Source organism: Neopsephotus bourkii, unplaced genomic scaffold (genome assembly GCF_033783945.1).
Source record: "Neopsephotus bourkii isolate Nb327-2 ecotype Australia unplaced genomic scaffold, CSIRO-AGI_Nbou_v1 NB_940, whole genome shotgun sequence".
NCBI lineage: Eukaryota > Metazoa > Chordata > Aves > Psittaciformes > Psittacidae > Neopsephotus > Neopsephotus bourkii.
This window is the reverse complement of record NW_026901434.1, coordinates 60,909-82,644: the sequence shown is the minus strand read 5'-3', so window position 1 is coordinate 82,644 and position 21,736 is coordinate 60,909. Positions and strand designations below refer to the sequence as shown.

The following is a 21,736-nucleotide window of genomic DNA, read 5'->3' as shown; positions in this document are numbered from 1 at the left end:
GAGCGGCCCCGCGTCAGAAGCAAGCCCCAGCCCCCGGCGGGTTCAGCACGGCCCCGCCCCGCCCCGGCCCCGCCCGCTGCCCGCCCCGCCCCGCCCCGGAGCCGGTGGGTGCCGGAGCAGCAGCCGGGAGGCGGCAGCCGGTAGGTGCGTCCCCGCCAGGCCGCGGTGGGGGTCGGGCCCCGGGGAAGGGTGGTACCGGGAGAGGGAGGCTGTGGGGTCCGTGCCCCCAGGCCCGGGGAGGCCGCGGCGGCCTTGTGGCAGCGGGGCCGGCTGGAGCGTGGGGACACTGGGCACGGAGGGGACACACGCAGGAGCCCTGCACCGTCTGCCGCTGATACGGAGAGAGGGATGGAAATCAGTGCCCGGTTAACGCGCTGAGGAGGGACAGCGCGGCTCCAGGCAGGGATGGCCTCTGTGCTCTGTGTGCCTGCAGCGCTTGCTGCAGAGGAGAGGTACGGGCCAGGGAGGCAGGCCCTGCACTTGGACTGGGCTTTACCGTTGTCCGCAGCGGCCACAAAGTGCCGCAGCATGCGACCAAAACCAGAGCGAGCTTCAGTTTGTACCCTCAGCAGTGCGGGAAGGGTTGGGACGGGAGGGAGGATCAGTTGTGCTGGAGGGCTGGAGCAGCGGGCGCGGCGTGAAATTCAATCGGATGGAAAGTGAGGTCGTGTACTTGGGAAGAGGCGCTCGGCTGTAAGGAGAGCGCTTCAGCCCGGCCGCGGTCGTGCCAGCTTGCGGAGAGGACGGTGGAGAGCTGCCTGCAGGGCACTGCTATGAGAGGAGCAAATAGGACCCGTTACCGTGACGGATCCCCGGGAGGAGGGAGCCAGGCCTAGGTACAAGTGCGTGTTTGCAGTCGTCCCTGCTGGGGAGAGAGGAGCTTGGGCTGGAACTGCCCGTTAAGTGATCAGGAATGATGAGCCCGTTTTAGAGGAGGTGGAAGAAGTTTATGTGTTTTGACAAGCAGGAAGAGAGATTAAGATGATGGGGATGGTATTGCCCATCAGCACAGTGGCAGTGTGAACCCTGTGAAAGGAGGAGAGCTCATTCAGCTAATGGGAACTGCAGCACAACAAATACCAGTGAATAAATATTAGTAAGAGCCTGAGAGGTCTTTAACCATTAAAGTGGTGAGACCTAGGTTCTGCCTCCCCAGGGGACTGGAGAGGCAAAAGCGTAGGAGCTGTTAAGGCAGCACTCAATTTATGAAGAGCACAGTGGTTTGTAAATGCTGCTAAATATCGGGATGGAGTTTGGGACCCCAGGAAGAGCTCCAGGTCTGTGCAGGGGAGCAGGAAACAGGCAGGCTGGGATGGACACAGCCATGCCAACATCCTCTGGATCATCTGCAGGAGTCATGCTCAAGGTTAAACTTCTCCAAGCCACTGCAAGCCTAGGTGGGTGCCCCTTGTTCCGAGGTGTCGCTGGAAAAGCTGCTCAGAGATGTGCTTGCACTGATGAGAACTGGTGAGGGGACTGGCAGTTGTCATGTTCCTGGCTGAGCCTGAAACATCAGGTGGTTGAGTAGGTCAGGCACAATGATTTTAAGTAGAGCTGTTTTAAATGGTAATTATAGGGGGTTTGGGCTGAATGTAGAACTAGCTGAGAAACGCTTTGTGAATATGCAACATAGCCTACTGTTTGTTCCCTTTCAAACTGTGCTTGAAATGGGGTTTTCCTTTCTGCTTTCCAGAGTGTGTGTTTGGAATAGGCAATAGGGGGAACTAGAATGAGTATTATGTAGTGTAGCATACAACCATAGTATGTCATTCGTTCAATTTTAGGAACTAAAGGAGCTCGTGTCAGTGTGGAAAGCACAGGCTGAAAACTTCCTTTCCCAAAGTTTTCTCTGTCTAAATGTTGTAGCGATGTCCGTGCTCCCCAGGAAATCCCTGGGAGCATTTAGTGATGTATCTGTGTTGTTCTCTCTAGGCATTATGTGAGGAAGGAATTCCTACTTAGAGCTAGGGAAGTGAGGACTTTAGGAACTGATGTGAGGCTGTTTAGTGGCATGGCTTGGGCACAGATGGGGGATGAGGCTGTAGCAAGGGTGGGGTGATGGAGCAATGTCCCCAGATGTCCTGAGTGATGCCACGTGGAGCAAACGTGCTCAGTCCTCCCCAGCTGCTGTGGTATGGGTGCTGTGTCTGCTCAGGGAGGTGATGGGAGAGGGGATGTGCATGTTTGTATGCTGAGTACCAAAAGATCTTGCAGTGGGTGTGACTTGGGACAATTAACAGAGAGGGAGCTTCTCTGTCAGAACCTGAGCCCTTCCTAAGCAGATGGATGACCATGCTGAGTTTCTTGTTGTATTTCCTCTACAGGTCCTGCACCTGAAATTCACTTCCTCATGTTTTTGTTCTGGTTGGAGCTGCTGTTATGAGAAGGGAGGGTGTCTCTCTCAGTGCCTTGTCAGTGCATGGTTTTGAAGCTCACTTCCTAATCAGCTGTGCTTTCTGTGTGTGAGAAATCACACAGTGATGCGAAGCGCAGCCACTGCTTTCCTTCTGGATGAAACACAGCTAATGCACTCCTGTAGCTGAAGGGCATCCAGCCAGGGGCCAGGCTGTCCACAGCTCCCACACTGTGCGTGTTTCAGGGAGCTTTGGGTCCTTGGCACATGGGACACCAAGTGACACTGGTCACTTGGTCCATTGTCATCTGCAGAAGTGTTCCTTTTGCCAGTGTTACTCACTAACATAGTGAGAGAAAGGATGAAAACAACTTTATTACGTAAAATACTGCCTTTTTCCCCCGTTCAGATGTGAATTTAGCAGATAAATACTTGTATTTAAAGGATGTGGTGATGCAAAGATCTTCCAGTATGAGGATGAGTGGGTTTGGAAGGAGATACACAGACTTCTAGTATCTGCTCTTATCCAAGGATATTTTTTTTCCTTATGGGTAAAGAGAAGTATGAAATTTGGTGTTCTATGTCTGTTTGTGGTACCATTGTAGAGTCATACATTTGATTTCTTACAATTGCTTTAATCATGAGAGCATATCCTAGACTGAAAAAATCTACTTTTCTTTAACTCTTTTTAATAGAGTTCTTTGCTAAGATCTGCACTGGGGCTGTGCATCGCTTTTGCTGCTATTACCAGGCCTCTGTATGTGTGGTAGTTTTCCAGTGTGCAGGCTCACATTTACTCAGCTTTGCACTAAGCCAAGGAAAAGATTGGTGGCTGCAAGGTTAAGCAAGGAAGCAATGGTATTTGCATAATATGGAGGTTAAAATAATAACAAAGGTAGAATATACCTTCAAGTTTCTAGGCAGATACGCTGACTTCTGTGATGAGAAGGTGGTGTTCTCTCAGACTGATACAGGCAAAGCTGCTGAAAACAGGGAGGACAGGAGAGTTGGAAAACAACAAATAGATGCTGATATGCCTCGTGGGTCTTAGCAGCAGTCAGTGATATTCTAAAAGGAAAGATTCTAACTATACAGTACTTTTCCCTTCCCTCCAATGCAGTAAAAATCATGGCTTGCAGTGGCAACTTCAGTTGTTCTGCAAATTGTTGGAGGGTTTTGGCTGGATTTTCTTCCAGGACCTGATTCTGCAACTGTTAATGCGAACAAAGTACTCTAGCCTGAAACCGACTCTCCTGAAGATTTAGAACAAGGTATCTGAGTGCACACATTTGTGGGCACAGATGTGTATGTACCTTCTTTTTCCTTCAAAAAAACACATGATGAGCAACTTCTGCCTTGGGATGTGATACTCACCTTGCTATTTTCCTATTGTTCCCAATTGGCACTCAGCACTCATCCTGCAAGTGGAGAGCAGCAGTGCAATTTTCATAAGCAGCATCAGATCTTTACAGGCTCTGCAAAGGACATATCTCCTCCTCCCATCAAAGGGAACACTATTAGCATAGGTGCCATAGGAAATCACAATCTATTTCCTCAGCAGTATGTCTCTGAAGCTTGGGGGGGTGGGGGGGGCGATGGAGGGGATGGATGACACGACATAGGCTTGGTGGCTGTTTTTGCTTTGGGCTTGTTTACTCAGAGGTACTTCATGGCTGCAGTCTAAAATCTGTTGTGGTGGAAAGGGCTGTTTGAGAGGCCCGTGCTGATCCCAGATCTAGGTAAAGAATGGCAGTAGGAAGGAAACCGCTTCATGCCTTGCATCCCCTGTATGGGGCCATATGTTAGTGCAGTTATCTTTAACCTGAACTCTCTTAGCAGGCCTGAATTTAGCAAAAGAAAATACAAGAAATAACCCCAAAAGATGGAGATGTAATTAGCATCTTAGGAATTGAGAAGAACAGCTGCTGGCTCTGTGTGTTCAACTTCACATGATGAAACCCAGGAGGATCAGAGAATGAAGTGAGCTGGGGCTTTCCCTGCAACTTAAGTAGTGTATTTCTCTGTTACCTATTGTGATTAGTAAAATAATTCTGCATTAGTGTAGTTATGTTTCCTTTGCCTCCTTTATACATAGAAAATGGAATGATACCCAGTTCTCTTACGGATTAGGAGAATTTAAGTTAAAACATTTGTGCTGAGATGGTGCTCCTTCTGCCCTGAACCAGTGTGCGGGCACATTCCCTATGGTGTATGTTCCCAACCCTTTGATACCCAGTCTCTGCATTTAGGAAGAAAATCTTCCCTACCTTGCCCTAACAGGCTGATTACCTATGAACAGTTTTGGAAGTTGTGCTTTTGGAAGGAGCATTCTAGCTTTCAAGTTTACACTGTTTCATCTTGCATTCCATCTTACAGTCATAAATTCCATCTGTCACTATGATGTGCACATCCCATGCTCTAGCCATATTGCATCTTTTTTTCATCCCCTTGCAATTTGAGCCATGAGAGCCTCTTTGCTTTGGGACAGGTACCCTCAGCTCCATTTTGGCAGCTAGTGCAAAGGCTGGGTCTATGTGTGAAGGCATTGCAGTTATCCCGGCAAGTCCCAGAGCTGAGGTTTGGTCTGTGGGAGCTGCCTTCTCAGCAGGACACATTCCCCTGCCCTGCCTGGGATGGGCAGTGGGAGACGTGGGGACCTGTGCAGGCAGCAGGGAGAGGCTCTTTAACCACTGCAGAGGGGTATGTCAGGCTCTCTGAGCTTCCCCCCTGGTTTATACTGCTCAAACATACAGCCTACTTCCTAATAGGACTTTGCAGGTGTAAAAAGGGAAAACAGAGAGGCTTGCTCTCTCTTGCTATTGGGCTACATGTGTAGACAACAGTGCACTTCCTGCCTCGCTCCAGATCTCAGCGACTACTGTTTTGTGATCATTGATGTCCCACAATGGTATCTGGTGAAAGTATCCTTACAGAGGAAGCCCTGACTTACATCATTTGATAACGGAATCTTTTATTGAGACAAGTCGTGGTGGATGAGGAGCAGTCACAAGTGAGCACAGGTAGTCTGCCAGTCTGGCAATGGCAGGCATGGTCAGCCTGCTCCCTGCAGGGATGGACTCAGAGGGTCTTTCTGCTTCTTACCTTGGCATCTTTAATCTGACAGTATCTCATAGTGCAAGATAAAATGAATCAAAAGGGTTTTTTTTCCAAACATGTTTTGAAGCACATTTGGTTGAAAAGATACACTTCATAAGGAGTCGCTGAGGAACTGTATTAAAAATAAGCCCTCATTGCTCAGAAATACCTTGTGCTTCCTCCCACAGCTGGAAAGAAGGTATAATCTTTTAGATTATGGGTGAGAGAGTAAGATTATTGCCTCAGCAAGAATTATTGTAAAATTGATTTCATTTAGGTCACAGAACACAGATTGTGACGTGAGGGGCAAAATTTAACGATAGCCTTGGCCTTACTGGAGGTGAGACAGGCAGCACTGAGGCTGGGGGCGAGGTGGGAGTGCTTGTGTTCTCCTCGGCTGTTGTAGGAAACCTGTCCAAGTTGTGCTTGGAAACCTGTCCAAGTGCACAAGGTAAAGCTTTAAAGGAAGCTTTACTTTGTGCATTTCCAGTGTGGGTAAGGGAAACGGCTCCTCACCCTCTGCTGGTAGCATCCTTGAAATGAACTGCACTTTCCCTTATAGAAAGCATTTGCCCAGCCTGGAAGTCTTTGTGATATTGGGATGCTAATGTTGTAGAGGAACAAATAAAGGCAAAGATCAGGGCATAGATGGGGAGCACTTTATGTCCTGTCTGGGAAGCACCACCAGCTTAGCCTGATTCAACCAGGGCTACATTTGCCTCCCAGGAGCAGAGGGAGGGTCAACTGTTTTTTATGGCTGCACCATGTGCCTGCAGAGCTTTTAGAGACTGGCTAGTATGTGCTGGGTTGACTTGCTGGTATCTCCAGAATGCAGAACAGCTGCTGTCCATGTTCTCTCTCCATCTCTTTTGGGTTGTTTTGTTGTGTTGGTTTTTTTTCTTCAGATGGCCATGAGTCAGCCCTTCCCTGCTCTCTTTGAATTTCCTGGTTTCTGAATAGGCTATTCTTGGCACAGCAGTTCCTGACAGATGGGAACAAGGGGAGTGTTGTGTTGTTTTGGTTTGCTTTTTTTTTTTCTTCCCCTGGCCTGTCTTAATGCTCTGCTTCTCTCTGATTTTTAACTTGTTCCCAGATTTCTGAATCATCCTAAATTGCTGGATGCCATCTGGGGTGTGCTTGCTCTTGTACCAAAGGAGCACTCTCAGGCATGATCCAGGCTGCAGTCCTTGCACAGCACCAGCTTTTCTTTCACAGCACTCCCATGAGTGTGGATGGTTAGACTGCTATGGCTGTGTCTATTGTAAAGCTTAAAACCTCCTTGTTTTAGCTCCTCTAATTCCAAGGGGCTGTGCTTGGCTCTCTAGTGATCTAGTTTGCAAGGTGAGGACCACTTCTTCGCGCCATGTCCACATGACACAGGTGACACAGTGACTCTCATTGAGGAGCTGATGGGCAGAGCACTCCGGTTCAAATGGCTAAGTGTGACTGTGGATGCTGCCTCTGCGCCCTTTCACAGGTGAGGGGAAAGTACAAACTAGAATTTAAAATAATAAAAAAGCTTTCCAATTGCTTAACTAGTTATTGCCCCCATGGATGGCAGAGGCTGGAAATCTGAAGGGTATTGTCTCTGAAGTGCTTCATGATGCAGTTACACAGCTTCGTAACACAGAGAACTTTGTAATTTCTTCTGGAGTTTGTTGCTCTGTAGGGTGAGCTGGGGAAGGCCACCTTCCAGCGGCAGGTAGTACACCCTGAACCAGGCGTGCTGGCCTCCACTCCTGCTAGGCAGATGCTTGGTTAGAAGTGAACATCGTGTCTAATATGAAACAGTCTTTGACGGGTTTTAGTTTTATTAAGAGCACAGCTCTTTCTGTCAAGACACAGTTGTATGCAAGGGGGAAGTAGCCTGAGCTGTTGTATACTTTGCCTTGAAAATTCAGTTGGCGTTTTAAAAGCACCAGAGGCATTCAATGTTTTCTCAAAGTCTGGTTACCAAGAAAAATTTCTCAGCCAAAAGTACTAGAGGACTCAAAACACAAGGGTAGTGTTCTTCTTTAGCATCCCTCCACGTTTTTGGATATGCTGTATTGTTGTTAAGCCAACCAAGATAAAAGCTTTCTGTGTGAGGAACCTCTGAGAACATTCACTGCCGGATTAAATTAGCCTTTCTGAGAATAAATTAGTGGCTGTGATGTAGGCAGCCCTGCTCACTGCAGCTGTAAAATCCACGCCTGCTGGTGCCCCCAGAAGGTAACTTAAATGGGAGATGCAATAGCTGTGTTTGGGGTAGTGCTGTTAACTTGAGATTAGATTTCTGGCTTCTGATGAATTAAAAGCAGCCTGTTGACTTTTATTGATTGTGTCTCCAAATAAGAAGCACGCCACCCTTTTAAGAGAGGGAAAGGAGCCCCTGGGATTCAGAGCAGCTTAATTTTGTGAGGAAATAATGGACTAAAGCTATATCCCTGCTGTAGTGTTTCTTCAACCTGGGATGCTTCTGAGGTCCTCGGGGGTCCCAGTCACCCAACACCCAGTAGGGGAGCATTGGAGGCTTGGGTTGGAGGGGAGGACAAAGACTGGAACACAGAATGAAGGAAGGCAGTCATGGTTGAATTTCCATTCTACTGCTGACTCCTTTGGGCTTGAGTTTTTAACTGACCACTGGATAAATACCTTCTGCTAGTGTGTGTGTGCTGCCCTTTTCTTGAAGTTGTGTTCAGTTTGTCTTCTAGTTAACTTCATGCCTTTATTCTGCTTTATGGTATAAAAGGAAGTGCTCGCAGGACGTGTTGGTATGTGCTGAAGTCTCAGCTTGCCCTCCCACCTGCTCTGCTGTGACCATGCAGCTCCTCCAGAATCTTAAAGTAGTCTTTGAGGAAGAGAGTGAAGCTGGGACTGGAGACTGCTTCTACTGCTGTTAAATATCTACTCTTCTCCTGGGTTTGTTGTAGGTCTTCCACAGAGACGTCCTCTGGAGCATATTGGTGTTTTGGGAATGGAGGTTCTGTGGCTTCAAGCTACAGGTGCTGTTATTTTAGTACTTTTAGTACTAAAATACTAATAGTACTATTTAGTACTAAAGTACTAAAATAATAATTGTACTATTTTAGTGCTGTTATTTTAGCCTTTCAGACTCCCTCTTGGGTGCCACAATTCAGGATGCATTAGCACAGTGGGAGCTCAGGTTTGAGCTGGCTGCTGGGCTATTCTGATGAGAGAGCAAACAGTTCTCAGCTTGGTGTTGTGGTGGTGGGAGCTGCTGTGTCTTCATCAGGCTCTGGAAAGGATTTCAGTCCTGAGTCCTCCAGAGAGCCAAGCTGTTTACCTGCCCTGAGGTAACTTGGTGTTATGTGCTTGGATTTTCAGCAGGCTCATTCCTCAGCTGTGAGAGCAGTGACCCAGCTTCAGGACTGGTCACTCAGGACTGGTCAGTCTCAGGACCCTCTGATCAGCGCTGCTTTTAGCATCACAGTAAAGCAGCGGAGTGTTGTCTTTAAAAGTAGAGAAAATCTTAGAACAGGGACTTGAGGAGGTGTATTGCTGTGTATTAGGAATGCCTTGAATCCAGCTGCTGTGTCTAGATTTTCAGCAAGAGGTCTTCCACTTGCTGTGTCCATGGTTCTGGAATTGGTGCAGAATCTGGGTGGTATCCCACATGTGCCAAAACTAGGCTGGTGCCTGGAGCTGTGCCTGAAAGGTAAGAGGACATAATCTCTCTTCCTTCACCCTTGGTTTCACAGCTCTGTTGGCCTGACTGCACATCTTCCTGAATTTGGCTAGCTCATTCGTGTCTTGGTCAGTGTTCTTGTCAGTTCTGCTTACGTTGAGACAAGGGGGAGCATGAAATTACTAAATGGAATATATAAACCTTTATAATCAGTTTTAAGTAATGTTAAGTTTGATGGCTTTGTAACAGCAGCAATGGAAAACTACTGAGGTGCATGATACATAGAAAAAAAGAGTAGACTACAGCTAGAGAACATACTGAGAATTCCTGTACAAGGTAAATCGTTATAGTTGACATAGTTTTAAGAAAAACAGTCCAGAAGAACAGGATGCAAGGACAAGGAGTATCTGGGAATGGCAGGTGTCCAGGATGGGCTGCAGTTAAACTAACTGATAAGTAGGAGGACAGGAGGATTATTATGCCTCTGGTGCTAACGAACCAATTAAGCTGGTATAGTGTCTACTGTGCGTGCTCCAGAGGTGGCCAGAAGTGATGAAGATTGTTGGAAGAAGTAACCGACCCTCAGAGACCACCACCACAATTCTGTACGCATGCGGGGAACATTCTGGAAAATGATGTAATCCATACGTAGCCTCATGAACATGTATGTATGCCCAGGGACTATATAAGGATGGCTTGTGCAGCAGTATGGGGACACACATTAGGAGGAGCTATCCCCCGTGTCTCCCGGCGCCGCAATGAAGAATACCTGCTTGTCAGCTTGAAAACTTTGTTGGCAAGTTTGTCCCTGGAGTTTTCTCTGAATCAACGTTAAAGTGAGCCAGGCCGGTGACATCCCTGGCTTTGCATGCCTGCATAGTCTCCCCTGATAGGACTGCTGTGCATTGCCTTCCAACAAGCAGTTTTGGCAAATAAGGCTCATGGGGAAGCAGCTTTTGGCAGGATCCAAGGGACAGAGATGTAGCAGCTTGTTACATGGCTTTGTTCGGCAGACAGCAGCAGTTTTGGGGAAGGGGTTATGAAGGAGTTGGCAGAAAATGGGTACTGCTTACTGAAACTAGTCATGAAATGCTTTGGAGTAAAAATGACTTCCCTGTACCAGGAAGTCAGCACAGACTAAGCACGTCTGGTTGGAACTGGAGGGAGAAATGGGACAGGCAGGAGCTGTGTGTGACTCAGGGTGCATCCCAGGGCTCCCTCAGAGTCCCTGTGCTGCTGTTGGACATGACCCAGTGCTGGGCACAGTCAGTGGCTGTTGATTAACCCAGGGGATTTCCCTTCTGTACCTGGGATATGGACATGTTCATCTGTCTCTGAGCAGGGCAGATGAGCTGAGCTTGGGAGCAGGGAGTGCAGGTGCCCTCCTCCTGTCAAACTGCCATGGGATGAGTGAGCCCCACACTGGCAGGGCCCTGGGCCACCCTAAAAGAGAAGTCCTGGCCTGGAAATGGGAAGGTCTGGTCATGCCATGGGAGGAACAAGGCAAGTGCGATGAGTGGCCTCAGCACGGAGGAGTTCCTCCAGTGTGTGTCTCTGGACATGCATGGCTCCTCTTTGTTGGCGATAGGACTCAGAGACCTCAGACCTTAAACACACTCTCCTGCTTAACCCCAAACCATGCTTCTTCACACAGAGTGAGCTGTGGCCTTCACTGAAATTGAGTGATAGAGAGCACTTGTCATTAGTACTCGGAGAAAAACCCAAGACGACACTGTACCTGTAAAATCTAAATGTCAGCAGCTTCTCTGGCACCAAGGTAGGGGTATCTTTGGGGGTAGAAAATGCTAATGTTGGATTCTGTGATTCTATGACTGAGACTGGAGCTGGTGCTATAGCAAGCTGGTGCTATGGTTCAGATAAGAGAACATTAGTACTGTGTTTTGTACATCCCTTGGAAGGAAAATGGATCTGGAATCACCACCAGTGTATTCAGAATTATTTCATTGTGTTGCAAGGGAATTCTGAATAGGCTCTTGGGCTCTGATTAATTCTGACACTGACATGCGGCTCCACAAAAGTGCTGATCCTCTATGACTCTAATTTCTCCCTCCCTTGGAGCTTACTGCATTATTTAGTGGAAGTCACACATCTACTCAGTTAGATTCAGCGATGATATAGCTGCATTATTGTTTGACTTTCTCTCAAAAAAAATCTGTAGAATGAGGGAGTAATGAAAAATATGGGTGCATAAAGGAATAAAATATTTTTAGCATAGTTTTGGGAAGGATTTCTGTCAAATCCCGAGTTGGGCAGTGGGTGATCATCCTATATTCATCTTCTCTGTGTGAGAGCTGGAGGTGCCATTGAAATGGGCAGGCAGCAAACTCACAGCAGGAGACACTTTTGTGTGGAGGTAACTGAGGAGCAGAACTTGCCACTACCGTCAGTGGCAGAGCTCAGTGAGCCAGTGGGCTATAAAGGCATTGAAGTGGTCCATGGGGAAACTCCAGGCTGCCTCTCTAAAATTTAACATTATTAACTAGATATCAAATGGATGATGTAACGCAGTACTTACCTTCCCAGGGGAAATTGTAAGTAGATACACAGGGCTGCAGGCAACAGCTGCTGATATTGGTGGGTGCTTTCCCATGCACGTTACCAAGTGTTAGCTTCCTAACTTCAGTGAATGTCTCACAGAAGAGCTCTCTGGTTCCCCAGGGATTTGGCTTGTGCCACCCTCCTTTTCTCATCTTGGTCTAGCTGGAGCAGATTGCTGAGGTACAGAGGATCTCAGCTTTGTCTTTAATGTTACTTTTAAACTCACCTTTGCATCCATGAGAACACCTACCGTATTACAGTCTGCCTTGAGGCCAGCTGGTAAGGTCTGAAACATAGCACCTCTTGCAGGGCAGCCTGTGCTTGCTCCATGTGCACAAAGCTGTCTTTTAGCTGCCCTGTGGTGGTCCAGAGTGCTCTGTGCACGCCTGGACCTTCCCTGATGCCCCTAAATATGTAAGGGCTGGGGTTCAGTCTTGAAGTGTAGGGTAATGGCTTCTCCCTGATGCAGACGCATGATGCTTCTGCATCAGTGTGCTGTGGTTTGGGAGCCCAGAACAGGGAGCAAGGAGCTACCCCAGTTCTTTCATTTCTGCTGTTGTTTCTTTAAATGTTCAGGTTAACCGGGTTCTGGCAGTGCTGTTTCTGCAGCCCGGGTGAGGAGAGCCAGCAAACACTTCTTCAGCCCATCTGGAGGCGAATGGCACTGGAGAGAATCCCAGAGGCAGCAGAAGGTCCTGACAAATGCTCCTCCTGCACATAACCCTTTGTGGGTGTTGCAGATAAACCATCCTTGTCTTAAGCAGGGGGATTTTGTGTATGGTTTTCCTGACATCCATACAGAGTTGCTGCGCAAAGCAGTAATTTGAATCTCTGGCTGAGGACAGCTGAGCCTGGGCTGTGTCATGGAGATTATCTGATTGTGCCTTGGATTTAATGCCTGGAGAAATCTTGCTTTGGACACAGCACCTGGCTTCCAGGGAGGATCCTGCTTGTAGCTGATTAGCCTGCTGGGTGACTGTGGCACAGAGAAGGTTAAATGGCATATCCGAGGTCCCAAGGTAGAGGACTGCACCGGGGATGCTCCTCCAGAGATTCGCGTGCTGTAGAGCAGAGCAGGAAGCTTTGGTCATCTGATGTAGCTAGACTGAACAGCGAATAACCTTCTCCTCCAGCAATCCTTTGCGTTAAAGGACGACTCCTGCCCTGCTTTGCCAGCAGAGCTGTCCGTCACAGCAAAGGAAGAGCCTGACCCTCCGGGAAGTGACTTGATTTCTGCAGCTGAAATCTGAGTGCGGAAGTGTGGGAGCAGTGTGCCCTTCTGCAGCAGCCTGGCTGCTCCTGCACAGTGGGTTTGTGCTCCCTGGCAGCGCTGCTGGAGGCGCAGGGCTTCTTCTGCTTCGGGAGATGCAGTTTAGAGAAAGAACAGACCTTCCCGTTAGTCCTTAATTTGGGCTTCCCTCTGTGCCTTCCGCCAGTGTGTTGTAGGCATGCGCCCTCTCGCTGTCTTGCCCAGGGTCAGGATGATGAGTTGAGAAGGTGCTGCTGGGGTTAACAGCGGGGTAAAGGAGGGGTAGTGATGCCTGGTCAAGCATTGCCAGGGCATCCTCTTTGTAAAGGAGGCTGCAGCACTGTCTGCTGTTTGTTGCTTCCCTCCTGGCTCTGAGGAGGTGGTGTGCGGGCTGGAGGCAGCGAATGCGCATGGGAAGAGGCAAGGCTGAGGGGGAAGTTTGGCTCGCTTGCAGGGAAAACGTCTCTCTTTTTTTCCTTTGTTCCACATAAACCCGGCCAGAATTAACCACTGACACTGCTTTTTCAGCAGGGATTTTTGCTGTCTTTCCATTCAAGGTAAGGGCTGTGTGCTGTGGATTGTGTGTGGTGCTCTCGGGAGCAGTGGGAGCTGAGCCACATCCCCACAAGCTGTGTGGGAGCGTGCAGTAGGCCTGTGCATGGGGAGGGCAGCACTCCTGGCCTGTGCTGTGGCACAGGGGTAATGCAGAACACGATGCAGAGCCCACCCAGGCTGGGCTTTGGAGATGCTACTCAGAAATCTATTGTGAAGGAGAGCATTGCCATGGTCAGGGTATGGCTTTGACCACCTCTCATCTGACCCTGCTCTGTTCAGTCTCTTCTTGCTACCCCTAAAAGCCCTTTAAAGGATAACAGGCTGATGTTTTGCCAGTATCTGACCTGCCTTTTGTGTTCATACTCAGCATATTTGTCTGTCTTCCTAGTCTTGGTATTTCCCTCTTTCTGGACCAGGTAGAAGCCTGTGGCACACAGGTGCCTTTCTTGAGGCTGGGAAAACTGGAGTGGTAGTGCCTACAGTGCTGTCCCTTTTTTTAAGGGGAAGAAGGCTGGCTTCAGTGAGGGGCGCCAGTTTATTCAGAATTCTTGACTTTGCTTTTAAAGCCTGGAAACTGAAATTTGTGTCTTTTTGATGTACAACAAAGCTGAAACCGGTCACATCCTTTTCTCTTATTATTCATTTAATTTTAGTGTGTTTTTTCCTCTTCTAAGTATTGGAAGTTACTTTTTGTGGAGGAAGAGCTCCAGAAACGTGCAGCAGCAGCTTTTGAAGTACCAACATCACCGAACATGGTTGAGTGTAAACAAACGCTGCTTCCTGCCCCGTTGGCTGAAACCAGTGCTCACAGAGGCAGAACAAAGCCAAATCATGAGTCTCCAGTCGCCAGAGGCCGGAGGCGCAGAGACCACGCAGACGGTGTTTCTGCTCATGGGAGTGGATCTCAGCTGCTCTGAGGCTGACTCAGGGCTGCACCAGGGCCAGCACTGCGCTGTCAGGTTGCACGTGAGTTAATGCTTGCCAGTGATCTGCCTGCTCTGTCCTGCCCGGGTTCATCTCACTCTTGGTGATTCCCAAGAGGAAGCAGCCTGAAGTGCACATGACTGCTGCCTGGGGAGAATGGTGTTAACATCAAACCTTCGTATCTCCAGGCAGTGCAGAAACCGTCTGTGACTGGCCTCTTCTTGGCATTATCTATTTTATGTGCTCAGCCAGGACCTGTTCTGGTGGTGCTATGGTCCATGATCACGCTGCACTCCACAATTCCATTGTTTTTCACAGCTGGAGCCCACCATACCTGTGTGGATGGGCAGGCCTTTCCCCTTGTCGTGTTTGAAGCTCAAACTGTTTCCACAGGGATGTTGCAGAAAGAGAAACAGCCAGCAGGGAACATTGGACTGTAACACAGCAGCTCTTCTCGTCACTGCTATAAGCAGCTGGGAGAGCTGTGTGGTCACCAGTTTTGGATGTGTCAGTAATGGGAGCCATGGGTTTTGGGGTATTGATCTCTAAATAACTAGAGCTGGGGATGCTGGGCACAGGAAGGAGGTGCATTTTCAACTGGAAATAGCATCTCTGTCCATCCTTTCACTGGTAACCAACTCCTTTTGAGTCTTACAATCTTGCAATGGGTCCTTGCTCCCAAAGGACTCATTGAACTGGACATCGGTGATTCTGTCAGGCCTTGAACTTAAATGCAGTAAACTTGGCCAAGATTATTTGTAAAGCTTTTGTTTCCCCCCTAGGTGTTCAGCTGATCTATAAGCACCATTATTCCAGTAAGCCCTACTGTGGAGGCAGTTTCTGCAGTCTTTGGGAATGTTTTTTTCCCATGTAAGAACAGCTAGTTCTGTTTAAGCTGTTTTCATGACACAGGAAAGCACTGGTGGTTCAGCTTTAATGGACTAGCCTGGTTAGTGTGGGACAGAGTGGCTCATTGGGCTCGAGATGCTGGGGCAAAGCGTGGCCTCCAATTCTGTCTCTCTGTGGCAGTGCTGTGGGCAGGAGAAATCCTGTTTCTCTTGCAAGACAGAAGGAGCACAATAAGTCATCTTTGGCAAAAGGTAGGTAAAACGAGAAATGACCAGCAGGGAGAATCCTTGTTGTGTGCTTCCGGGGGTCATGTTTTGGTACAAAATACTGCTGTGGTTTTGTTCAGTGGCTGGATCTTCCCATCTCTCCTGCCTTTGCCCAGGTACCAACAGCATGCTTCGGCCAAAGGGAAACACTCCAGGCTCCTGGCTCTTCTGGGTGCTGCTCAGAGAAGCTGCCTCTCCATAGTGGTGCTGCTGACTCAGCCCGTGTTGCTTTGCTTTGGCCACGTTGCTTTTGGGAGGGGATACTGCCTGTGAGTGATGTTCTGGGGTAGCTCCAGCCCAATGCTGACCCAGCACTGGGGGAAAGCTGTGTGCAGAAATGGGCTAAGGCAGGTTTTGTGCTTCTTACATTAAGGTAGAGCTCAGGAGAAACAGCTTCTAAGAGGCTTAATAGCAACAGGCTTGCTTTCTGTGCTGGAAAGGGCACACAGCCAGCATCTTGCTGTCTTAATAAGCGGAATATTGCATTAAGAGTGGCCGAGTTTGCCAAGTATGACCAGAACAGCTCTGCAGCTCCTGCGGCTTCCATCTCAGTGCATGCATGTCTCTGAGACCCATTGGCTGTCGCCCTTGTGGCCGCCGTTTCCTGCTGGTCAGGGTAGCAGGATTAACTGGTGACTCAGCTGGGGCTGTTGCTTCACCTGGAGCTGTGGGTGGTGTTGCCTCTTGCTCTCCTTGTCTCCTGTTTCTGGTCAGCTGCTTTGGTGACAAAAGGAGTCAGGCCAGGGAGTGCTGGAAGATGTTACCTTACCGGGAGGGAGGTCAGCATCCGAGCAGGCAGGGGATGAGATGTGGTACCTCAGGAAGGCTGTGGGCTCAGCTGCCCTGCGAGGGCAAGGGAAGCTCCTGCTATCCCCAGGTAAGGACTCGGGGGGCTCCACTGGGGCTGGGCTCATGCAGGAGCCCTGCAGGCACGGGGGCAGGAAGGCCTGAGGCTCCAGCGTGGGCCCAGTGGGTTGGCTGGCTACTTCCAGAATAGTAAGTCCTCCTTTTCGTTACATCCCCAGTGAAGCTAAAAAGAGCACAGCCCAGTTCGTAGCTTTGTAGGTCACTGAAGGAGAAGGAGGGCTTTGCAGTGTACTGCACCTTGGGTGCTTTCCTCCTCCAGGAAGCGTTCTCTGCTGTGGCAGCTCCGCTGTACCCACTGCATGGGCTGGCCCTCCTTCCCCTGGCCTTTAAGAAAGAAACTGAACAGAGACAGGAGAAGAAGATGACCCCCATCTACCCTGGTATTGCCCTTTGAAGCTGTTTGTTTGCCTGCCACACACCACTTCAGACATCTGAGCAGAAATATTAGTAAATACAGACATCCTGGGGAGACCCTGTGCCTCTGGGGCTTTGCTCAGCTCCTGGGGGGATCAGCTCCGTGATCAGTGACGGGCAGTGGTGCTCCCTGTGATCAGCAATGGGTAGTGATGCTCCCCTGTGATCAGCAATGGGTAGTGATGCTCCTCTGTGATCAGCAATGGGTAGTGATGCTCCCTGTGATCAGCAATGGGTAGTGGTGCTCCCCTGTGATCAGCAATGGGTAGTGGTGCTCCCCTGTGATCAGCAATGGGTAGTGGTGCTCCCCTGTGATCAGCAATGGGTGGTGATGCTCCCTGTGATCAGCAATGGGTAGTGATGCTCCCCTGTGATCAGCAATGGGCAGTGATGCTCCCTGTGATCAGCAATGGGTAGTGATGCTCCCCTGTGATCAGCAATGGGTAGTGATGCTCCCCTGTGATCAGCAATGGGTAGTGATGCTCCCTGTGATCAGCAATGGGTAGTGATGCTCCCCCGTGATCAGCAATGGGTAGTGATGCTCCCCTGTGATCAGCAATGGGTAGTGATGCTCCCTGTGATCAGCAATGGGTAGTGATGCTCCCCTGTGATCAGCAATGGGTAGTGATGCTCCCTGTGATCAGCAATGGGTAGTGATGCTCCCCGTGATCAGCAATGGGTAGTGATGCTCCCCGTGATCAGCAATGGGTAGTGATGCTCCCCCTGATGAGTGATGCTCCCCGTGATCAGCAATGGGTAGTGGTGCTCCCCTGTGATCAGCAATGGGTAGTGATGCTCCCTGTGATCAGCAATGGGTAGTGATGCTCCCTGTGATCAGCAATGGGTAGTGATGCTCCCTGTGATCAGCAATGGGTAGTGATGCTCCCTGTGATCAGCAATGGGTAGTGATGCTCCCCCGTGATCAGCAATGGGTAGTGGTGCTCCCCTGTGATCAGCAGTGGGTAGTGGTGCTCCCTGTGATCAGCAATGGGTAGTGATGCTCCCTGTGATCAGCAATGGGTAGTGATGCTCCCTGTGATCAGCAATGGGTAGTGATGCTCCCCCGTGATCAGCAATGGGTAGTGATGCTCCCTGTGATCAGCAATGGGTAGTGATGCTCCCCTGTGATCAGCAATGGGTAGTGATGCTCCTCTGTGATCAGCAATGGGTAGTGATGCTCCCTGTGATCAGCAATGGGTAGTGATGCTCCCCTGTGATCAGCAATGGGTAGTGATGCTCCCTGTGATCAGCAATGGGTAGTGATGCTCCCTGTGATCAGCAATGGGTAGTGATGCTCCCCCGTGATCAGCAATGGGTAGTGATGCTCCCTGTGATCAGCAATGGGTAGTGTTACTCCTCCAGAGACTTAAAACCTGATAAGATTTCCTGCCACCTTACAGGAGGTGGCTTGGATGCAGGGAGCATGAGCTAGAATAACAGGAATGAATTCAAAGGCAGACAGGTCAGGCAGGGATGGATCTTCCCTGTGCACTGCTGGCAGGTCTGAGGCAGCCCTTGCTGCCTGTTCTGGTGCCCGTGGAGGCTTGTGCCATGCCGTGGAGGTCAGCATGCCCCAGGCAGGTTGCCAGCATGTGGCATCAGGCCAGAAGGACCCTTGGTGCCTCTTCCTCCCTAAGCAGTGACCCCAGCAGGGTGCTGCCACCTCGGCCCCGCTCCAGCACCCCTTGGCCCCAAGTTCTCTCAAACCACTGTTTGTGCCTTGCCAGGGCAGCGGGGCAGCCTTGCTGCTAATGCTTTGGGGATAATGTGGCAGCAGTGCCTCCTTGGCCATCTCTTGGGGTCCAGAGCCACCCTGGTTGTGCCCATGGGATTTTTCCAGGCTGGCTGTAGCCTGGGTGCAATTTCCCTGCTCAGTTGGGATCTGCTGGAGTGGGACTGGCTGAGAAAGCACCATCCTGGCAGCACAGGGACCCACCTCAAGGACAGCAAGAGACCAAAGGGAATGGGACAAGCAGGGTCACCTTTGCTCCTGGTCCATCAGGGACGAAGGACGGAGGGTGCCAGTATCTGTGCAGACCACAAGGGGAGCTCCTAGCCCTGCTCCCTGGGCACTGACAGCAATGTCACGGTGTCCCATGCCAGATGGCAGCCTTCCCAAGCTCTGGGCGAACAGCTCTCCTTTGTATTTCCCAATTTAGTCACATCCTACCAAATATAACCGAGCCAGAGTAAACAGGGAGATTGCGTTTTGAAGCACGTTGGAGGGGCTTTCCCACGTGCCAAGGACTCACAGCCTCATGCGTGCCATAGCGGGGGCACACGTGGGGAGGGTCCTGCTCTCCCCATGATGATGGTTGAGCAGCCGGCCCAGGCAGCACGGCAGCAGTGGCTCCTCTCCCTCTCTGTAACTCCCTTGCTGTCTCTTTTCACACAGATTTGGCGGGTCAGGCCAGCCACCGGACTCCACTGCTCAGCAGAATTGTTCTTCTCAGCTCTGCCAAGGCCTCGGAGCTCCCTGCAGCAAGGAAGAGGACAGGTAAATTCTACCCCGTGTAAAATAACGTCTCCAGCTCTAAAAGACGTTCTTACCTTAACTCACTCAGTGGCAGTATTTGGAAATGCCCTCGGGGTTTGGCACCCTCCACCTCAGAGTTTGAGCCTCAGGCTCAGGGTGTCCCCGCATCCCCTCAGGGTGCAGCGCTGCCTCTCACCGATGGTGGAGCTGGGGGCACTGTGGGCAGCTCTCACCCGTCTGCAGCACCATAACGCTGTGGCCACGGCTCTTGGCAGACCAGCTCCGTCCCGGTACTGCCAGGCACGTGGGCCGTGCAGCCACGTCCTTTGGATTCACTTCCTGTGCCAAAGCCTGTCCAGCTTTGGGGCTGTGGCCTTGTTCCTGCCTGGGGTGGGTGTGGAGGCCAGTGCAGTGGCCGCACCAGCCCCAGCCCCCTCCGTTGCCTGTCGCTTCCTTCGCCAAGCAGGGCACAGCTCTGGGCAGGTGTCTGTGCACAGCCAGACGCTGGCATCTCTTCTGAAGGCTCTGTCCTTGCAGGGCCACCCTGAACCATGTCCAGCGACCCTCCACCGCCATACCCAGGAGGCCCCTCAGCGCCGCTGATAGAAGAGAAGCACGGACCCCCCCCCGCAGCAGGTATAGGCACTGGGTAGCACTGCTGGGCACTGGGCATGGCCACTCGCAGCTCTGACCCACAGTGTGCTCCGCTCTGCTGGGGAGCATGGTGCGATACCCGGCTCCTGTCTCTGTGTCACCCTCTGGGGAAGGCAGGATGGCCCAGGGGCAGTGGCAACAGCCAGAAGCAGTCCCTGCTCAGAACCTGGCTCTGCTCGCTGCTAGGGGGTGAATTTGGGCTTCCTGTGGCCCAGAAGATGAGGCCCGGGGTGTGCTCTCCATCCCATATTGTGTTCCCCAACTTCCGTGCTGGGGCCAACCCCCAGACCACTGAGCTGAACCACCATCAGCTCTGCAGCCTCCTGCCCTGCCTGCTGACTCTGTTTCCTTTCAGATGGCATCCCTCCGGTGGTGGGACAACCCCAGGGGGTTCCCATTCCTCCTCCTGAATTTGGGCCCCCACCGTACGAGCCACCCTCGCAGCCAGGGTTCATACCCCCCCACATGCCCACAGACCCCTCTGGACCCTATGTGCCACCAGGTAAGTCCTTAAGGGGCTGTGTGAGGCAGGGGGTGGTGATGAGCACAAACCCCCCAGAAACATGTGGCTCCCAGGGAGCGGGTGGGGGGGACACAATGGGGGTTGGGGCTTGCAGAGAGGCTCCTCCGGTGGGTGGCTTGGGCTCGGCCTGGCCCCAAGTCTATACCTGGTGTGGCAGCCAGGTGGCCCCCAGTGAGGCTCTGGCCTCTCCTGCCACGCACAAAGATGCTCACCTGTGCACCTTTCTCATTGCAGCAGGTTACTACCCCCCACCAGGCCCTCACCCCTCCATGGGCTACTACCCGGCCCCAGGCCACTACCCCTCTCCTGGCGGCCACACAGCCACAGTGCTGGTCCCATCAGGGACCGCCACCACCGTGACAGTGCTGCAGGGTGAGATCTTCCAGGGCGCCCCAGTGCAGACAGTGTGTCCCCACTGCCAGCAAGCCATCACCACCAAGATCACCTACGAGATCGGGCTCATGAGCTTCCTTCTCGGCTTCTTGTGCTGCTTTGTGGGGTAGGTGCTGGAAGCAGAGCTGCGGTGGCAGAGGGTCAGGGCAGGGGCACACATGGGCTGTCTCTGGGTGCCTCAGCTCACCGCACTCTGCCTCTTGCTGTGCTCCAGGTGTGATCTCTGCTGCTGCCTGATCCCCTGCCTGTTCGATGACTTCAAGGATGTGACACACACGTGTCCCAATTGTAAGGCCTACATCTATACATACAAGCGCATGTGCTAACAGCACCCCAGGAGCCCGAGCCACTGGAATGACACCGGCCCCTCTCCCACTGCCGTCCTCGTCCCCATGCGTGCAACACTCCTTTGCTTAACTCTCCAGTGGTGTGCGTGTGTGTGTGTGTATCCCTGGCTCCCTCCCGCTCAGAGCTGTGACCGTCTCCCCAGCCTCTGGTCCTCGCTGTGAACAGCTGGATTGGTGACGCGGGTGCACAGGGAACGTGGATGCGGGCCCCAGATGCTGTGTATGGGGCATTGCTCTGCACCCCCCTCATGCTCCCAGGAGAGGGGTGCCAGTGATGCCCCTCTTGCCTGGAGCAGCAGCTGCTGGAGGCACCTACCCCTGGGTCCCCCACAGTGCAGGGGGGGTGTGGTGGGAGGGAGCTGTTGCAAGCAGGGGCAGGTGTTGCAAGCAGGAGGGGAGGGGGGACTCAAGCAGCCCACAGCACGCACAGGAGAAGCACTTTTAGGAAGGGGTTGGGTGGTGGCACGGAGACAGGGCAATGCCACACGTGCCAGGTTTCAGTGTGGGTCATGGCCTTCTCCAGCCAGAACAGCACGTAGCCAGTAGGCAGAGCCACCTTCAAGGCATAGTGTGTGTGGGGACA

At 51.3% G+C, this 21,736-nt stretch overlaps 1 protein-coding gene and 1 long non-coding RNA gene across 9 annotated transcripts; both read left to right on the top strand.

The window, feature by feature from the left end:
* Positions 1-66: 66 nt before the first annotated feature.
* On the top strand, positions 67-21,228 carry CDIP1 (cell death inducing p53 target 1). 8 transcript variants are annotated; one of them, XM_061358167.1, is made up of 6 exons: positions 67-144; positions 19,156-19,273; positions 19,759-19,872; positions 20,246-20,392; positions 20,648-20,912; positions 21,021-21,228. In XM_061358167.1, exons 3-6 carry the CDS (start codon positions 19,788-19,790, stop codon positions 21,130-21,132), a joined length of 609 nt encoding a protein of 202 aa, XP_061214151.1. In that variant the 5' UTR covers positions 67-144; positions 19,156-19,273; positions 19,759-19,787; the 3' UTR covers positions 21,133-21,228. The 8 variants fall into 8 exon arrangements, with proteins under 8 accessions (XP_061214151.1, XP_061214150.1, XP_061214149.1 ...); XM_061358166.1 differs by having other exon boundaries at positions 68-144; positions 19,156-19,257; XM_061358165.1 differs by having other exon boundaries at positions 79-140; positions 19,156-19,257.
* Positions 4,807-6,233, top strand: LOC133214837 (uncharacterized). The gene is made up of 2 exons (XR_009726248.1): positions 4,807-5,862; positions 5,907-6,233. It is a non-coding gene; the product is annotated as an uncharacterized LOC133214837 (long non-coding RNA).
* Positions 21,229-21,736: the final 508 nt, after the last annotated feature.

Coding starts and splice junctions, on each gene's coding strand:
- CDIP1 (XM_061358167.1), top strand. CDS start 19,788: ATGTCCAGCGACCCTCCACCGCCATACCCAGGAGGCCCCTCAGCGCCG. Junction 19,873..20,245: donor CGGACCCCCCCCCGCAGCAG/GTATAGGCACTG, acceptor GTTTCCTTTCAG/ATGGCATCCCTCCGGTGGTG. Junction 20,393..20,647: donor TGGACCCTATGTGCCACCAG/GTAAGTCCTTAA, acceptor TTCTCATTGCAG/CAGGTTACTACCCCCCACCA.